The sequence below is a fragment of the Cnephaeus nilssonii genome (assembly GCF_951640355.1).
Source record: "Cnephaeus nilssonii genome assembly, chromosome: 4".
Classification (NCBI taxonomy): Eukaryota; Metazoa; Chordata; class Mammalia; order Chiroptera; family Vespertilionidae; genus Cnephaeus; species Cnephaeus nilssonii.
In genome coordinates this window covers 53,101,182-53,121,831 of record NC_137075.1, presented here as the reverse complement: position 1 = coordinate 53,121,831, position 20,650 = coordinate 53,101,182, and the positions used below count along the sequence as shown (strand labels likewise).

At 44.1% G+C, this 20,650-nt stretch overlaps 1 protein-coding gene across 2 annotated transcripts in view; it reads left to right on the top strand.

Annotated features, from left to right (window-relative positions):
* The first annotated feature begins 6,793 nt into the window (after positions 1-6,793).
* DMXL2 (Dmx like 2) overlaps positions 6,794-20,650 on the top strand; it is a 168,333-nt gene continuing 154,476 nt past the window's right edge. For both annotated transcript variants that reach the window (XM_079767911.1, XM_079767912.1), the window contains exon 1: positions 6,794-7,240. In XM_079767911.1, coding sequence (XP_079624037.1) covers positions 7,154-7,240 — 87 coding nt within the window. In that variant the 5' untranslated portion in view covers positions 6,794-7,153. The remainder of the gene's footprint in view (positions 7,241-20,650) is intronic.

The window sequence follows — 20,650 nt, the reverse complement described above, 5'->3', positions numbered from 1 at the left end:
GTTTTGGGCTCAATCCCCAGTAAGGGGCATGCAGGAGGCAGTTGATTAATGATTTTTTCTCATCATTAATATTTGTATCTCTCCTTCCTTCTCCCTTCCTTTTTATAAAAATCAATAAAAACAAATTAAAAAAAAACAACAACAACAAAAACAAAAGACACAGTCCTGGATTTCTAGGCAGAAAAGGGAAGAGAATACCAGTAGGAATGTATAACGTAATTCACACCAGGTAAAGCTCTCCAGAGATGGGGGCTGTGGGCCGACACTCTAACCACTGAGCCAAGCCAGCTAGGGCTGCACCAAATTTTTAAGGAAGAGTAGAACTTATTTAGGCAAAGGGTGTGGTGGTGGTGGTGTGATGGCGGTGAGGGAGTTTCTAGATGGGAAGTAGTGAGTTTCTAGAAGCTTGAAAGAGCAAAGAAATTACTAGCACTTCAGTGTGGTTGCAACATATATTTAGAGATCAGGAATATCAAAAGATGAAGTTGGAAAAGTTAACAGGGGTCAGGTCATGCTATGTCTTCTCTACTCTACATAATGATTACTTAAATGATAAAATATTTTTTAAATTTTCTTCCCACTTAAGCTCTCACTTAAATGTGTTTGTGAAACCGCTCAACATTGGTATTTAAGGAAATCAGTTATATTTGTAGAGCATCTTATTTTTCACAGCACAATCATAAATAGTGCCTGCAAAGATAGGAACCATTTGCTACAATTCTAAGATGACCAGTCTTCTCAGATCCTAGCAACAAAAAAAATTCAACTAGATAAAAATGCACCTTATTCACCTGTTTACAAGATTCATAAAGATTCATTCTTGCCTTTCTCCCCTGCAAAAGTGTAAAAATCTCCTTGTGTACAATGCATCCATATTAGAGACAAAAAGCCAAAGGCTTAATAAGGGGTGACTTCAATAGCTCAGATTCAGAGGTGCAGTCACCAAGAATACAGCAATTTGATGTTGCCACTAGCAGAAAAAGACATCACAGAAAATACATAAACTTTTCATCCTATAAGTAGTGTTCTTATTTAAAACAAACAAAAATAATAAATCAGAGGCCATAGAAATGATCAGAGGTAGAGTCTGGGTCTGTGATAAAGGCTGTTTGAAAAAATGGCTATGATAATTCCTCTAATATCTTTTTGCAATGTGACTTTTCTGTTCCTCCCATCAAAAAATGGAATTTATTTCCTTAGGCCTTGAATCTTTGCTGACCCTGTAACTTATTTTGACCAAGGCATGTGATAGAAGTGACTGTGTGTAACCTTCAAGACTGGGCCTGAGATTGCTATGAAAGTCAGTCTAGGCTTATGGAGGTTGAAAGGTTATGGGAGGGGGGCGTGCGGGGGCAGGAACCAAGGCATCCCAGCTAGCATCAACTGCCAGCCATGAGCCCATCTAGGACCTTCTACCCTAGGTGACCCACTCCAGATGAATGCAGCTGCATGAGTGAGCCCAACTGAAACCAGCAGAGGAACTCTCCACCCAGTCCACAGAGCAAAAGAAATAATAGATCGTTGTTCTTTTAAGCCACATACGGTAGTTTCAGAGCGGTTTGCTACATAGAAATAGATAAATTTCACTCCCTCAATACTAAAAATACATCACCACTATAGCTTATGACTCAAAAGCAATGAAGGAATTCCTATTACATCAATTTCAGGCTTAGTGTAATAGACTGCAAAATGAACTGGTAATAGGGAATCAGGACTTTCACTGCTGTCTGCTGAAGAAAAATTGTTAGATATCTGTAAGAAAACTAGAGGAAATATTGAAAAACATGGCATTAGACCCCTCAAACAAACACATTTCTCACTTAGGAAATTCAATACAGTATTCAAAACATATAGAGAGTTTACTGATAAAGAACTGATAACAACAGCCGAGGCCGGTTTGGCTCAGTGGATAGAGCGTCGGCCTGCGGACTGAAAGGTCCCAGGTTCGATTCCGGTCAAGGGCACGTACGTTGGTTGCGGGCACATCCCTGGTGGGGGTTGTGCAGGAGGCGGCTGATCGATGTCTCTCTCTCATCGATGTTTCTGACTCTCTATCCCTCTCTCTTCCTCTCTGTAAAAAAAAAAAATCAATAATAAAAAAAAAAGAACTGATAACAACAGATATATCAAAGATTGTGGCACTCTAGATTTATGAGTAGAAATTCCAGGTACTTCTGTAGGTAAGAATAAGAATGACTCAAAAGATGCCCCCTGACACTTGAAGATACAATCCTTGGGTTCTGTGGTGTGCTAGTCCAAGGTGGCCCCTAGTGCTTCTCATTTCCTGGTATTCACTCTTTTGGGAAATATTCTCCCATGCTAAATTATGGCTGGTCTGTGTATCCAATAAAATATGGTGGAAGTGATGGTGTGAGACTTCTGAGGCTGGGTTATAAAAGACATTGCAGCTTCCACTTTGGTCTCTCTCTTGGATCACCCACTCTCAGGGAAGCCAGCTGTTATGCCTTGAGGACACTCGTGGAGCACGACGGAGAGGACCATAGAGGGAGGAGCTGAGGCCCTCAGCCAAACACCAGGATCAACTTGCCATCTTGGAAATTCTTTTAGTTTTAGTCAAGCCTTCAGATGACTATAGTCCTGGCTGACACTTCTTTTTTAGATAGCTTTAATGAGGTTATAGTTTATTTACCATAAAATTCACTAAGTACAATTCAATGATTTCTAGTAAATTTAGAGAGTGGTACAGCCATGACCACAATCTAATTTTAGAATATTTCCATTGTGTCCAAAGAAACCTCATGCCCATTAGCAGTTACTTCCCATTCTACCACCAGCTCCAGGCAACCACTAATCTGTTTTCTGTATCAATAGATTCGATTTTCAGAAAAGTTAATCTAAATGAAATAATACAGCCTGGCCAGCGTGGCTCAGTGGTTGAGTATGGACCTATGAACCAGGAAGTCACAGTTTGATTCCCGGTTATGGTCCATGTCAGGGTTGCAGGCTCTATCCCCAGTGGGGCGTGTGCAGGAGGCAGCCAATCATATTCTCTCTTATCATTGATGTTTCTATTTCTCCCTCTCCTCTCCTCTCTGAAAACAATAAAAATATATTTAAAAAAATAATAAATGAAAAAATAATAAATCAAATAATACAATATGTGGTATTTTGTTTTTATTTATTATCTAGCTGACATTTTGACCACAACATCAAGAGAGACTCTGAACTAGAACCTCTTAGCTAAGCTACTACTAAATACTTGATGTACAAAAACTGTGAAATAATAAATATTTATTGTTGATTATAGCCACTAAGTTTTGGGTTACACGGTAATAGATAACTCGTGTATATGGTTATATGATTATTGCTGGGAAACTAAGTCCCTCTGACATGCAATATTCCATTAAACCCAACCCCAAAGGTACAACATGTGCTACTATTAAAACCTGTGGACATGAGAAATAATACCTTAGAGTTGTACTGGCATGTTTTGTTAATAATACTAAACATATTTTTTTCTAGTAAAAAAAGCCATTTCCAGATCAAAAGAAAGAATCTTCCCTTTATTTTTAGGCCCATGGAAAAGGTTAGGTTTGATGAACGAGTTAGAAATAAAATTGTGGACAGTTAAAATGTGGCCCAGCAACCTAGTTGGGTAGGCTACTAAGGAAACTTGCCATATTAGTCTGAAATGAGTTTTGGTCAATCAGATTAGACTATTAAAGGCTTGCCTATAATTCCAAGAGACTTAACTTGCCAGTTGCAACCTTGAGATGTTGAGCGATCAAGAAGTCATTTAAAGGATTCATGACGGAAGAGGGAACAGGTGTATGCAGGCTTCAGGTTTTTTGAGTTGATACCAAAAGAAGAAAGAGCCTTACAATTTCATAGCTGTGTGAATGGGTCAAAACTTCAAGAAATGCTGTAAACGAGAGCCAGTTGTGAAGTGGTTAAAATAATGTGGAATCAATGTTCCTGATGATCTGACTACAATTTCTTGTTTGATGATGGTTTTGACTTAGTTTTTAATGTAGTGAAGGTTGAAAATTAAGAGATTAATCTAGAATTCAGTAGTAGCAATGGTTTTCAAGCTTTGAAATATTTATGTTTCGAGAGTGGAGATTAAAATCTTTATGACACTTTGAAACAGTGTTCATTTCTTGTTATGCAGCTATTATTCACTAAAACACTAGTTTGTCATTTCCCCCCTGTTATTCAATGTGTATAAAAAACTTAGTAAAATATTTGCCTTTAAGTATGTCACGACCCACAGGTTGAGAACCGCTAGCAAGGTTGCCTAAGACCATCGGAAAACACAGATATTTACATTACGATTCATAGCAGTAGCAAAATTACAGTTATGAAGTAGCAATGAAAATAATTTTATGGTTGGGGGTCACCACAACATGAGAAACTGTATTAAAGGGTTGCAGCATTAGAAAGGTTGAGAACCACTGTTCTAGATGAAGCCAGGGCTGTGAGAGAAGCCCAGGTCCTGGGTGCCAGAGGGAAGCCAGTGTGGCAGCTGGGGGAAGGAAGGCCTACTCTTGCACAAATTTTGTGCATCGGGCCTCTAGTATTAACATGAGCATGTAATACTTCCCTCCACAAAACCACTATAAAATTATTTAAACATCTTCACAGTACATATACAGGTATAATGAAAGATACTTTAAAAATTTATTTATTTATTTGTTTGAGAAAGGTGGGGGGCATTGATTCAATTTGTTGTTCTGCGTATTTATGTATTCATTGGCTGATTCTTGTAGGTGCCCTGAACAGGGATCAAACCTGAAACCTTGGCGTGTCAGGACAATGCTCTACCTGGCCGGGGCCTTGAAAGGTACTTTTTACTCCATAAATTTTTTCTTGCAAAATTGGGTGCTCTTGCTCACATTCAAATCTTGTATGTCAGCAAACAAAGTACAGTGCTGTACTATGATTCAGGCACTGGGGAAATGGGGAAAGTAAGATACTGATCCTGGCTTGAAATATCTAAAATATCTAATATCTAGAAGAAGAACCAGAAACAAAACAATACTTACATTGCTATGTGATATGGTGTTTCAATAGGAGGAAGCCTCAAGGTGTTTGGGGGTGGATAAAAAGGCTTTACTAAATAGGTGACTTTTAAACTAAACTCTGGTTTGTCAGGTCCAGAAGAGGAGGAAGGGCATTCCAGACAGAGCAAAGAACATGAATCAGGATGAGGAAGCATAAGAGAATGCAGCATGCTCTGGAAACAGCAAATAACTCAGTGGGGCTGGAGCATAGTGGTTGTGAAGGAACAGCTTCAGATGACAAGATTAGGGAGAAACCGGAATGAACAGGTTGGTCAGACACCCGAAGGAGTTCAGATTTTAGCCTGCAGGGAAGGGGGATTTTAAGCAGAGGAATTTTTCCTTTAAAAGGTTTCTCTGGCTGCAATGTGGTGGGTGGATTGGAGAGCAAGAGATGGAAGGTAAACTAGTTAGGAGGCTGTTATGGTAATTAAATGAGAAATGATTAGGTCTGAAATGAAGGTAAATGGCAGTGGGGATAACGAGAGGCAAGAATTAGAGACTTCGAAAAGGGATCCTTAAATATAGGCAAGAGTGAGAAAGGAGCCCAAAGTGGCTCTATGGTTTCTACATTGGAGGAACAGTTATGTCACTAAGTGAAAAGGAAAATGCCCTAGGTCATCAGAATTATCTTTCACTCCTTCTCCTTTCCACTGAAAAATGACCAATTCCTCCCAGGCATTTGCCTCTAATCTTCCCCACCCTCCTAATTATGCTTGCAAAGTCATCTTCCTAAAACAGTTTTGACTGTATAAACATTTGAAGGACACCTCCCTCCCCCATCCCCATGCAGGATGAAACCCAAGCTTCTTCGTGGAGCATTCAAGACTCTCCACCTTCAGGCAGGCCTCAAGCTACCTACTGAATACCTTTATCTCCTCAACTACCATTTCCTTTCCCTACCTCAAACATCAATCTGATCTTTGTTCCTCTGCCAAAAATATTCCTCCTTTTCTGGGATACAAAGACTTCGTGTCTCACTCATGACACTTGGCGTTCTGTCTGTTTTATAGATAGTTGTGCCTTGGTATCTCTTCTATTTCTTTGGCCCCAATGACTCCTACACAGTGTAGGATAAAAAAAATTGTGATGAATTGACCTGGAGCGGGGATCTGACCCCCTTATCAACCACTCAAAGTTTAGCAGACAGCCTGGAAAAATCAGGTGATTATGCGAATCCATGACATCATGCATGAAAAAAAAAAAAAAAAAGGAGTCTATTCTAGAGGAATCACCAGTCTCTAGTGGCCCTTTCTCTGTCTACAACAACCGTGACAAAAGGTGGGAGCAAAATAATTTGTACGGCATCTCGAGTTTGAAGATGCCTTTATTGTTTATATAAAATAAAATATATGCACTGTACTTGGAAAAAGCTCTTAGGGATCTAAGATCTCCCGAGGTGGAATTTCCCGGTGACGGATTGTCCTCCTGAGGTCAACTTCACTGACCATCACACAGCGTACTTGGCAGTGGGTTAAATACGGCCAAACACTCGGCGGTGTTTCCCGGGTCAGACAGCGTGTGGCCCCCAGCGGCCTCCGCCCGGCCCGGGTCCCGCCCCCGCCCCCGCCCCCGCCGGCGGCCGCAGCCCGGAGGCTCCCAGGGAACTCCCGCACGTCTGCGCGCGCAATCCGGCTCGAGGATCCGCACGGCGGGCGCAATTGCCCTGGAAACCACTGCGCGCGCACGCGCAAACGCGGGGCTGGGCAGAAGGGCTGAGCTCAGAGCCCAGCGGCGGGAGGAGGGGTTTACCCTCCCACTTGACCGTCGCGCCCAGCGAGCTCCCTCGGGCGGAGCGTCCCTGCCTGCTCGCTCCGGCTCGCACGTCCCCGGAACGCTCCCCGCCTCACGCGCACCCTCGCCCTCCCGCATTTGTGCGCCGGTGCAGCGGGCGGTGGGAGCATCCGGGCATTTCCGCCGCCGAGCTGCGACCCGGGCGGCATCGGCGGTTGAGGAGCTCCCATGGCAGGGACGAGGCGGGGGGAGGCGAACGGAGTGTGAGGCGATAAGCCGGAGCCGCTCTGCGGCGGGTCCCGAGGGAGGCGGCGGGGCGGCGCTCTCGCGGCCGGGGGAGGGCCGGGCGCGGGCTGGTCAAGCCTCTCGTGCATTCCCCGGCCAGCCCGGCTCCGGACATGCATCTGCATCAGGTCCTCACCGGTGCTGTCAACCCTGGAGACAACTGCTACTCCGTGGGCAGCGTCCGGGATGTCCCTTTCACGGTGAGCGGCGCCCGGGAGCCCGGGTGGCGGGCGGTGTGGGTGGGCGGGGGAGAGACCGGGGCCGGACCCGGGGCCGAGCCCCCCCACCCCCGTCCCGGGCCCCACGCTTCCCCGGGGGGGGGGGGGCTGTGAGATGTTGGTGGGCCCCACCCGCTCTCCTCCCTGCGGCCCAATGAAGGGGGGCGGGGGCGTGGGGCTGTCCGTCCTGCGGCGGGTGTAGGAAATTACCCACCAGGGAGAGGATTAACAATCCACCCCCCGTCCGCCCTCAGCAAATGGTCCGGGGGCTGTCTAGGCGAGAAGGTTCCTCTCCGAGGGCTGCCCCGGGTCTGCGGTGAGGAAGCGGGTTGCAGCGGCTGACACCCCAGGGCGCCCCCTTTCGCACCTGCTCTGGGCGTGGAGGCGGAGAGACGCGGTCGTGCCTCGGGGCGTGGAGGCGACACCGCTGCGCTGGGCTCCCCTGGCCCGCCCTGTTAGGGCGGCTAGGCGACGTTGGAGCCTGCGGCTTTAAACCCAACCCAGCCCTCTGTCTCCTGATATGCAGAATCTTAATTCCAAGAAGAAAACAGAAAAAATTCATTCTTTTAAGCTAAGACAATGTGAAATGTTACGACAGTGCTTTTCTTGTTTGTGCGAGTCAAGTGTGCATAAACGATAACGTGTTAGAACCTCTTTGAAATCTAAATGAAATAGGTGTGTTTCTCCCGCAGCGTGGATGGATCAGTCCTTTTTGCGAATGGGATGTTGGTAGTATAGCAAATTCAAACCGAGCTCTAGAGCGTTTATCTATAGACTCCCATGCATGAGTTCTTTTTTTTTTCTTGTATTAAATTTATACAAGGCCCTCCATAGAAGGAACTGTAGGCAGAGACCGCGATTAAATACACATTGTTATTGACGACCATCTGCTTGATAAAATTGGAAATAGCAAAATGCTTTTTAGACAAGGGAAACACTTTGATCTGATGTCTGCTTCCCAACAGCATGTGTTTAAAGCTGCAGAAATAAGAAAAGCTCCAGCAAAACTGCAGAATCATTATGTAGCACAGTGCATTCTGGAACAGAATTTATCTGTCATTGTGATACATTAGAAATAACTACAAGATTGCTTTTTTTTGGTCCATTTTAATTTTTAAATGTAATTAAGTTGGCTTTGTTCCAGTTGAGAATGAACCCTTTAAAAATATAATTTGCCTGACTTATATTGTTACACCTTTCTCTATCAATAGTGTCATCTGTGTTTTGTGTACATGAGACCTAAAAGCTCCATATAGTATTGAGCATGTTTGTCAAGTGTGGAGAGAATATTTGGGGCGCAGAGAAGAAATTTCCCTCTCCCCCAATTGTGTAGGTGGGGCAGAAGTTCCTCAGGATTGGAAGAGCAGACTTCCTCCATGAAGTAACAAATCTGGAACCCTGGGTTATGGGGTATTTCCACACTATCGTGGTGGTAATTCTCCTGTTTTCTTCTAAAGCAGAATGGTGTCTCACTGCGGGGCTGGTATATAGTGCTAAAACGGATTCAGATGCAGTCTGGAAAAGTCATTGCAAAAACTATGAGTGCTGTGCAGGTGTGGTTATGCTGGAGGCCACCTATGACCAGGTCCTTGGGATCATTTTCATATCTTTTTCACCCCCCCCCCCCCCAATTCAAACCTGTCACCAATTCTCCTCGGTGACTCTGCAGTGTCTATTAGATTTACCCCTTTCCATGTCCCGAGTTGACACCTTATTATAGAGCCTTATTTGTATTTTTTAATATGACAGCTTCCAACTGGTTTTCTTGACACTTATTTGATCACTTCAGTTCATCCTTCACATAGCTGCTGGGATAATTTTCTTCCAATACCATTTCACTATATCATTCTGGGCTCAAGAATATGTAGTTGTTTCTAATAGCCGTGTTATGAAATTTAAACTTGTCAGATATTCTTCTGCCATCTTTGACTTTATATTTGATTATATATACTTCTCATCTTGGCCCTACTGCTCTAGGCATACTATCTTATTTTAGTCTACATTTTTGTGTTGCAACAAGAGAATCCTGACTCCCCCCCCCCCCCCCCCAAATAAGACTCAAAAATTACCTGGTTTAGGATGCCTGCCTGTGATTATATGGCCCTTTGGCATTGCAACCCCACCCTCATTTTAATATCTTAGTTTTCTTAAAAATATATTTTTATTGATTTCAGAGAGGAAGGGAGAGGGAGAGAGAAATAGGAACATCATTGATGAGAGAGAATCATTGATTTGCTGCCTCCTGCATGCCCCCTACTGGGGATTGAGCTGGAAACCTGGGCATGTGCCCTTGACTGGAATTGAACTCGGAACTCGTTGGTCCACAGGCCGACTCTATCCACTGAACCAAACCGGCTAGGGCTATTAGTTTTGAGTACACTGATCCAGTTGTAACTTTGCCTTGAACTAGAAATGACCTTTTGGACTCAAGAGAGTTGCTTACCAGAAACGAGAACAAGCTGTTTTTAAGTACTCTAGAATTAACTAACAATTATTTGAATGCCTATATTAGTATTGTAAAAATACATTTTTTTGGGAAGTAAACCTCCTTTACATAGAACATGCCATTTAATTTCTTTAGCAATCAGATGGCAAAACTTCAGTTCTGGTCAGATGACTAAAAAGGGGACCAGCCAGGACTGGAATGGAAGTCTTGTGACTTCTCATCTGGTGGGCATTTTTTTGGTTGTGTTTCTTTCCTATGGGAGTTCTTGCTCTGAAGGGGTGTATGTGTGTGTAAGGCCATTGTAGAAGGAAAGACTGTCTTGTAGCTAGCCAGTGGTTCTTAGCCAATGATAACTTGGAGACCTTTTCAATATAGGGTAGATCTATTTTTTTTTAGGTCATTTATTTAGGAGTCTATAAATGGAAAGTTTTTGTAAAGGAATTGTTCTAAACGGATTTTGAAGTATTCATAGCATTGTAATTGAAAAACAGTGTTATATATATTGCATTGTGCCTGGTGGGTAGTGGGTGGTGGGTGGTGGGTGGTGTGATTGGACTGTGAATGACTGCTCGGTTATGTCACTATGCTCAATCTGTGCTATGGTGATATAGTTGTATAATTTGTAATGGACAGTCTTAGTGTTGTGTATACTTTTAGTGCTAACATGTGAGCTATGATGTTTCACTTGTGTTTTGGCAGTTAGCAGTTTTTTACAACAATTGTGATTTTATAAATATAATTGTACTAGTGTCCTGGTGTATGGATTAGTGCACATTGAAAGGAAATTAATTAGAAGAAATATTATAATACTGCTATTCACCCTTTCTCTATAATAGAAGTGTCAACCAAATTCACGATCGACAATGACAGATCGAAACACATGCGTGCAATTGGCGCCAGCAAGAGCTTTATATGTATCGCGCATGCACGAGTCAACTTAGCCTTTTATATATGTACTAGAGGCCTAGCGCACGAAATTCGTGTGCGGGTACCATCCCTAGGCCTGACCTGTGATCAGGGCCATCTTCCCCACCTGCCCACAGCCGGCCCTGCCCCCTGCCGCCACCCACCCCGGGTCCCCCATTTGCCATCTGGTGATCGGTGCCTGATGGCCAGGGGAAGGGACCAAGAGGTTGTCTGTTCCCACCTGCTTGCTGGCCCCGTCCCCACCTCAGGTGGCCATCAGGCGATCAGAGCCTGCCAGCTTGGGAAAGGGACCAAGAGGTGGTCAGTGACTGGTCTAGCAGTCATTCTGGTCATTCTGCCATTAGGGTCAATTTGCATATTACCCATTTATTATGTAGGATAGAGGTCTGGTGCATGGGTGGGAACTCAGCAACTATTCCAGAGCTGGGCTGTGGTCCACATTTTGCGCCATGGGGTCTTGGCAGTATTGGCTGTGATTTGGTGGGCTGTCGCTCTGGGGTGGTGGCGGGGCCTGTGTCGCATTTGGTGTGTTGTTGCCTGGCACCGTTTATTTTTAAATGGCCAGTGCGCATCATGGCAGCTCCTGCATTGAGCGTCTGCCCCTGGTGGTCAGTGTGTGTCATAGCACCGGTTGAACGGACACTTAGCCTTATCCTCGTATATAATAAAAGCCTAATATGCTAAGTGTCCGGTTGTCTGGTGACTGGTTGACTGTTCAACCAATCAAAGTGTAATATGCTAATGATATGCTAAGGCCGCTCAATGCTCGCTATGACGTGCACTGACCACCAGGGGGCAGACAGTCGACTGGTCAACCAGTCGCTATGACATGCACTGACTACCAGGGGGCAGACGCTCTGACTGGTAGGTTAGCTTGCTGCTGGGGTCTGGCTGATCGGGACTGAGCGAGACGGGCCAGACATGCCCTGGAGTCCTCCCGCAGTCCCTCCCCTGCTGGCCAACCTCCCGCGTCCCTCCCTGGCCGGCGATCATCGGGACTGGGCGAGATGGGGCTGGACACACCCTGGAGCTCTCCTGTGAGTGGTCCTTTCTCGGCCCTGATCTTGCTCTGGTGGAGTCCCACCAGTGCACGAATTTGTGCATGGGGGGGGGGGTCCCTCTTGGTCTGGCCTGCGCCCTCTCGCAATCTGGGACCCCTCAGGGGATGTTGGAGAGCCAGTTTCAGCCTGATCCCACAGGCCACTCCCATAAGAAGGGTGCCAGACACAGGGCTCACGGCTGGTGAGTGCTGCTGCTGCAGCAGCACAAGCCTCTTCCAATTGGGACTGATTGGGCATGAGCCCGCGGCAGGCGCAGTGGGGCCTGGATGAGCGGGAGCGGCAGGTAGGACTGCAGGTGGCGTTGGACTATGGGTTTCGGCCCGATCCACGCAGGCCACCCGGAGGGACCCCACCCATGCACAAATTCGTGCACCTGGCCTCTAGTATAAATACACACACACACACACACACACACACACACACACACTGGCCAGATTATTATGATCTCTGAACGCATAATAATCTGGCCACTCAGTGTATATCCTATATAATAAAAGGCTAATATGCAAATTATCCCCTCGACCAGGAGTTCGACCAGCAGGCAGGCCGGCCAACCACCCATATCCCCTCCCCCTGGCCAGGCTGGCTGGACCCCACCCATGCACGAATTCATGCACTGGGCCTCTAAAGTACACACACACACACACACACACACACATACACTGAGTGGCCAGATTATTATGCATTCAGAGATCATAATAATCTGACCACTCAGTGTGTGTGTGTGTGTGTGTGTGTGTATCACCTTTTGATCATTCTTTTCTTTTCAATGTAGATATAAATTTTGGAAATACAGTTATCCTGCAAAAGTTAGGTCCCAGACAGTCTAAGGAAATCATTTCTACCATGTATGAGCTTTCTTATATTTTATTTTGCCATTCAGACATTTCCAACTACATTCTTATAGATAAGTGAATGCTTCAAGTCTTAATGCAATGGATAGTGTAAATTTTTTCCTCATTTATGTTTTTACTTTCCTGAAAAATAGTCCTTAGTTATTTTTTGTAAGCATTAAAATATTAATTAAAATGATGATGGTACATGATTATTATTAATCTAATTTTAAAAATTCACCATTTGGTTTTAAGGGGTGCAGACTGTATTTTCAGGTGGATAGGGGCAGTTGATGTTATTTCAATATGATATGAATTCTACACATTGATCAAAGTTTACAAAAATTAGTAAGTCATTTTTACTCTTAGGGAGTTTGTAATATAATGGCAGAGATAAAAAAGGATGTACATAATTATAATGTAAGAAGAGATTGCTTATAGCTGGGAAGATAAGATTTCACAGAAGATTGACATTTGAAAAGATAGTGGTTTTAGGCCTTTCTGGATGGCAAGAACAACAAAAGCCAAGGAATGGTGTGATGAGGATAACTTATTGGGTATAACAGTGTGATAGGATGAATTCCTTCACAAAAGTGATTTTTAAAAAACAACCTGAACTCTTTATTAAAAGAGCAGACACCCTTAGAATGTTGAAAAATATGATTCCCAAACATTACCCATATCTTTTTAGGAAAACATATCTTGATATTTCTTGACTTTAGTTGTTGGCACTGTGTTGTTTTTTTTCCTCTTTCTCAAAGTCACCAGGTTAGTAATGAATGAAGAAACATGAATTTAAAAGTTAGAAGATAATGTTATATGATCTGTTTTTCTGGTATTTAGATATATTTTATCATAGCATCATAACATTCCAGTCCTAGAATTATAGCAACACCAAACTTGGAAAATGATAAGGCTGTTTATACATTTAGTAAATGTTTGTTGAACACAAAGTGTGTGTGAGGCTCTGTGAAGATTAGGGGGAAAAAAGGAATAAAAAAAAACTTAGTCCTGATTTCAGGGAATTTATTAAGTGCAGGAACCTGGTAATCTACTTGGAGAGTTAAGACATATACTTAGCCACAGCAGGCCAGCTGAGTGGTATTGTGAGGCACTTAAGTTCTGGTGGGGTTTCAGGAGGAATAATAGATCACTTTTGGCCAGGGGAATTGGGGAGTTGGACAGAAATATGTTTCTGTATTAGCTGGTTATTAATAGGTCTAACAACTCTTATACCTATTGACAGCCTATGCTGAAAGTAAAGGGGAAGACAGAAGTCAAGAATTTATAATGGGCTTGTTTTCCAAGAGAAATTGGCCCATTTTTTTCTTGGAGAGTAGCTGCTTGTTTATTTAAATAGATATTTTTTAGTTTGTGGGCATGTGTTTTGTCAGCCTGTAGGTGTACAGGGTGACAAAAGTAGGTTTACAGTTGTGAGTATGCAAAACAAAATTTATTCTTATATTATTATTTATTAATTTCCATACAAACAACTGTAAACCCACTTTTGCCCTGCCCTGTATATGAGGTTATATAAGTTCTTTTCTTATGTCCTCATGTAGATTGTTAATTATCCTTCCTACTTTTAGTGACAAGACTTCCAGCAGCTACCCAGAAACTCTGGTATAGTCCTGAAAAATATAGTCCAGAGACCGAGTACTACCTTGGCTAAATCACTTAACCTCTTCTAGGTTTTTTCATCTGTAAAATGAGGTTCTTAGATTAGGTTCTCCTTAAGTATTCAGACCTCAAATGAGCATTGTATCGGCTTGTTTAAAGATTTCCAAGGGGCAAGGGAGAAAATGAACCAGAAACATAAAGTGCTTGTGGTGAAGTCTGGCATGTTGTATATTTCTCTTCACTTGTATGTACAAGACTGTTGGTTAGACTTTACAGTCAGGGAGTGTGACTTCCTTTTTGGCTCAGGAAAGAAGCCATACAGAGCGTTTATGAAGTAGTGGCTCTTTGGGCTCACAGTAGAAAAGGAGGCTCTTGTTTATGATTTACTAGAGGCCCAGTGCATGAAATTCGTGCAGGAGGGGGGTCCCCTCAGCACAGCCTACACCCTCTCCAATCCAGGACCCCTTGGGGGATGTCTAGACCGTCAGTCGAACATCCCTCTCACAATACTGGACCGCTGGCTCCTAATCGCTCACCTGCCTGCCTGCCTGGTCGCCCCTCACTGCCCCCGCTGCTGGCCTGATTGCCCCTCACTGCCTCTGCATGCCAGCCTGATTGCCCCTAACAGCCCCCTCCCCCGCCAGCCTGGTCACCCCTCACTGCCCCCGCCGCCGGCCTGATTGCCCCTCACTGCCTCTGCATGCCAGCCTGATTGCCCCTAACAGCCCCCTCCCCCGCCAGCCTGGTCACCCCTAACTGCCTTCCGCTGCCGGCCAGGTTGCTCCCAACTGCCCACTCCCTGCCGGCCTGGTCACCCCCAACTGCCCCCCCCTGCCAGACTGGTCACCCCTAACTGCCCCCCCTGCCAGCCTGGTTGCCCCCAACTACCCCCCTCTGCCAACCTGGTCACCTCTAACTGGCCTGGTTGCCCCCAACTACCCCCCTCTGCCGACCTGATTGCCCCTAACTTAACCCCCCCCCCCCCCGCCGACCTGGTCGCCCCCAACTGACCCCCTGCTGGCCTGGTCGCCCCCAACAGCCCCCCCTGCCAGCCTGTTTGCCCCTCACGCCCCCCCGTCCTGGTTGCCCTTCACAGCCTGCTGTTCAGTTGTTTGGTCGTCCCTCCCTAACCCCCCTACTGGCCTGGTTGCCCCATGCAGCCTGCTTGTTCAGTCATTTGGTTGTCCCTCACTAACCCCCCTGCCAGCCTGGTTGCCCCACGCAGCCTGCTTGTTCAGTTGTTTGGTTGTCCCTCGGGCTAGCCCTGGGTGGCTGGGCAGCCTCCATCCGAGGCTTGCCTGCACCTTGGGCCAGCCCTGGGTAGCTGGGGGGCTGAAGGGACTGGGTGCTGCCATCTTGTGGCTGTGGGCGCCGCCATCTTTGAGGGAATGGCAGTCAATTAGCATATTCCCTCCTTATTGGCTGTGGGCGCCACCAGCATTGTGAGGGTGTGATGGTCAATTAGCATATTCCCTCTTTATTAGATAGGATGGTTGTATCTTTAGTATTTGGTTACTGGTAGTTGCCTGGAACTGTCACATGCAGTATGGAATGGGAGATGGGGCCAATGTAATGGTGTTCAGGTTCTCCAGCCCCTACATATGGTCACTCCTTTACTTTCTGTTCTTAGGATTTGTGATATTTGAAAGATGACTTAAGAAATTATAATCAGTATCTTCACTTGGATCTTGGGAAATTCTTAGAACAAATCAGTCTCAGTATCTATATATATAAAAGCCAAGCGACCAGAACAACTGAAATGACTGGAACAACTGGTACGACTGGTCACTATGACGCACACTGCGGCTGGCCAACTGGCCCGATCAGGAGTGCGGCCAGCTGGCCAACCTCCTGTGGCCCCTCCCCCAGGCTGGCCCCACCCCCAATCGGTCCCCAACTCCGATTGGGGGCAGGGCTGGCTGGCCAACCTCCCGTGTCCCCTACCCTTGGCCAGCCGGACCCCACCTGTGCACAAATTTGTGCACCGGGCCTCTAGTTTAATCATCAAAAAGGACACAGGATGTTGGGTTACAGCTACAGTGGCACAGTGGAAAAGAAGTCATGCCTGACCAATTTAATTTTCTTCTATGATAGAAAGGAAAGCACTATTTCAAAAGTAATAATAATAGAGAATATCTAATAAAGATTTAGTAAGGCTTTTCTAATCCTGTGGGTTATTTTTTAAAATTAGTTTGGAAGCCAAATATTTTAATAGAATACTCTTTTTGAGTATGTGGAATCGTTTTGCATTATATTTTTGCTCTGTAACCCTAATTCATGATGTAACAGGATAGGACCTATTATTGAGGGAGCACGTGCAACTTACATAGGTGGTATGAACTGTACTTTTTTTTCTTTTAGATATAGTTCATGTAACCCTGGGACTTGATGTATACATGTGAAACCAATTGCCATGTTTTCATTCTGATTTTTAGGAGAAACCCAGGAAACCTGAGACCATATGGGCATTATGCAAAGGGGCTTCAAGCATGTCAAACTTGCGGCCGGCGGACTGCATGTTTGACATGCTTGGCATGTACCCGAAAAACATGAAAGTTTTGGCTTAGATTCAGTTCAAAGATACACTTAGCTTATATGGTAAAATGTTAACATTTTCCTAGGAGTAATTGTTCTTGGAGAATTGTGCGGGTGGAATTTCTCCATTGCTAGTGGCAGTGGGGTTCTTGGGGCACTGCTGGAATAAGAATTTCTGGAGGCCCCAACGGGAAGATGAGATGTGGTAGAAAGCTTTATTTGCGTGAAGTTATTTATATTCCTCGGTTTGCAAAGTCCCATTTCCCGTAAACTAGTCCTGGAAAAGGTGCAGCTGAGATCCAGCAGAGCTAGAAACAAAGCCAGTGTCCAAAGTTTCCAGTCCATGGTGGAGTTGAGTCCGGAACAGCATCGGGCTAATTTTAGTCTATTAATTCATTGTGTGTGGGGTCCACGTGGCTGTGACCATGTGGGTGAATGCAGAGCATGAGAGCCCCACAAGCCAGGAATCAGGCAGGGGCAACAAGAGCATAAGCAAGAGAGGGAATCCCCCTTGTTTAGGACAGGGATGGGGAACATCCAGCCCTCATTTCGTCTGGCCCTGCCAAGGCATTAGAGGTGAGTTAATGAAATGTTTGACCAAATATAGCAGGCTACTTTTTTAGTTGTTAATTTTGTATGGCTTGCGAAAGATGTTATGAACATCCAAATGGTCCTTGGCAGAAAAAAGGTTCCCCAGCCCTGGTTTAGGAGATTAAATATCAAATCTTCCTAGGCTTGCAGTGGCCAAGTCCACACACCTACTCTGGTCAATGCCCTGTTCCCAAGTATGACTGATAAGCAAGCACCCTTTCTAGGTCATTTAGACTTTACTGGGCGTGCATATCATATTTAGCCTCCCCTCTGTTCCTTTTTAGTTAATTAATAACCAGGTCATTAAAACAGTATCACAATGACTTTGGTTTTGTGAGATGCTGGCAACTTCCTCATGTGTCTGGCCTTGACTGTATTGTACTTAGAAGGATCTACTAAGGAGATAATTCAAATTATTATATACTCAACCCATAGCATCTTCCATCATTCCTTTTATGTGGATGGATTGTGTCTCTAGCAAAGTCCAGTTCCTCCATTTATACATCAGTGATTTTGCCTCCAAGGGGACACTTGACAATTTCTGGAGACATTTATTTTGACGGAGTTGGCAGGGAGGACTGGCATCTAGTGGCAAAAGGCCAGAAATCCTGGTAAATGTCATATAATGCATAAGACAGTGCTCCCCCACCAATGAAGAATTATTCATCCCCAAATGTAAATACTGCCTAAGTTGTGAGAAACCCTGGTATACCCTAGTCTCTTTTCCCTCATTACTCAAGGACATTGCACTATAATTTCTCCTTTTTGGGATACTTTCTTCACGTAGCTCTCCTGGTTTTCCTCTACTTACCTTAATTGCTCCTTCTCAGCCTGATTCCACATTTCTATATCTAGCTGTTTCTTTGACATTTCTCTCTTGAATGTCTAATACTACCTCAGAGTCCCCATTCTCATAACATTGTCCTCCTCCAGCCTTTCCTAAACCAGTAAATGGCTACTTCATTTTTTTTCAGTTCCCTTGGAATTTTTCACTATTTTTAAATTTACACCTTATCCTATATAATAAAACCCTAATATGCAAATCTAATGAACGGTGGAATGACTGGTGGAACATCTGGTCACTATGATGCGCACTGACCACCAGGGGGCAGACGCTCAATACAAGAGCTGCCCCCTGGTGGTCAGTGCGCTCCCATAGAGGGAGCACAGATCAGGCAGAAGCCGGGCTTACGGCTGGCGAGTGCAGTGGCGGTGGTGGGAGCTTCTCGCGCCTCCACAGCAGTGCTACGGAGCAGTGAGCCGAGTGGTAAGGAGCAGTGAGCAGGCAGGTGGTAAGGAGCGAGGGGTCCCGCATGCGAGAGGGCACAGGCCAGGCTGAGGGACACCCCCGCCCAGTGGACGAATTTCATGCACTGGGCCTCTAGTACCTAATGTTGGCAAATTATGTTGGCTCTACCTGCAAAATAATCCAGAATCTGACCAGTTCTTACCATTTGTACTGCTACCACTCTGTTATTTTATTTTATTTTTAAAAATTGATTTCAGAGATATAAGGGAGAGGGAGAGAGAGAGAAACATCAAAGATGAGAGAGAATCATTGATCAGCTGCTTCCTGTATGCCCCCTGCTGGGGACTGAGCCTGCAACCAGGCCTGTGCTCTTGACTGGGATCAAACTTGGGACCTTTCAGTTCGTAGGCTGGCGATCTATCCACTGAGCCAGCCAGCTAGGGCTTTTACTGCTACCACTCTGGTCCAAAACACCATCATCTCTACGATGATGGTGGTTTTATCCTCCTTCAGTTTATTCTCAACATAGTAGCCAGAATGATTCTGTTAAAATACAGTCACATACCACTTAATGACAGGGACATTCTGAGAAATGTGTCATTTATGATTTTGTCATTGTGTGAACATCATATATTATACTTACACAAACCTAGATGGTATAGGCTACTACACACCTAGGCTATATGGTATAGCAGTTATCAAATTTTCCTCAATTATGATTTGGAAAGGCTTTAATGCATAAAAAATTGGAGATTAACCTAATACCCAGAGTGTAGTGATTCTGTATTTTAAGAATTACATGTTTTAACAATCAACTGAGTTTGGCCTGGAAATGAAAATTGAGCCTGACAAAGATATGATTGAGGTGACTTTACCATTTGGCAGTAAACTAAAGTCAGCCAAAGGAGTATTCTTGGATAGAAGCAAGATTCTCTTGGGAAAGTAATTTTAATAATATACAAATGGAAGATTCAAACATGGCTAGAATAATTTTATGCTGGAAAAATTTTTATATAGATATAATCAAGTGCTCAATTTTGCTTTTAAGAACAAAGACCCTAAAGCACTCTTTTTAAAAAAAATATTAATGTAAGCCCTGGCTGGGTAGCTCAGTTGGTTAGAGCAGTGGTCGGCAACCTCATTAGTCAACAGAGCCAAATATCAACAGTATAACGATTGAAATTTCTTTTGAGATCCAAATTTTTTAAATTTAAACTTCTAACGCCACTTCTTCAAAATAGACTCGCCCAGGCCGTGGTATTTTGTGGAAGAGCCACACTCAAGGGGCCAAAGAGCTGCATGTGGCTCGCGAGCCGCAGTTTGCCGACCACGGGGTTAGAGCATTGTCCCCATATACCAAGGTTGTGGGTTCGATCTTTGGTCAGGGTGCATATAAGAATTGATGTTTCTCACCCCTCCTCTCTCAAAAAAAAAATCAATTAAAAGTTATTAATATCTGCATTCTAAAAAACTCACAATTCAAACAATGTTGATATATAGAGAGTGGAAAGGAAAGTTTCCATTTCCCAATAGAATTTTGATTAGCATAACTTCCTGGTTATCCTTTATTAAAAAATATTTGAGTGCCTAGGCATTGTGTTAGGCAAACCAGCAATTAAATGTGCACTGTTGTACAAGAGGACATGGTGTGTGTTGTTAAAAGCTATAAACCAGTGAAATTGGGGGTCATCTATCAAAGTAATGATTTTGGTTATAGGATAGTTGAACTGGAGCCCTTCTTTCTGGCAGTATTTAATAGTGCCATTTGAATGTAGCGGTATATAGAAACAAGACAATTTGTGTGTTGTTGTTTTTTTAAGTGGTAAGATTAATTTCTACCTTTATGTTAAATTGGTATATGAAATGAAATGTTTTACAAATTACATCTACTAAAGGAATTTTATATTTAGGCATTAAAGGGTTTAATCAAAGTCACATAGCTAGACCTGTGGCAGAATTAAAACTAGAACATAAGGCTCCCAATCTGTTTTTTTACCCTCTCCCAATCCTTTTTGTCCCTTTAAAATTTAAAAAGTAACATATGCTCTTGTAGATCACTTGGAAAATGTAGAAGAAAGATAAAAATTACTGTTATGGTACAATAACAGTGATAACGCCTCTTAACATTTT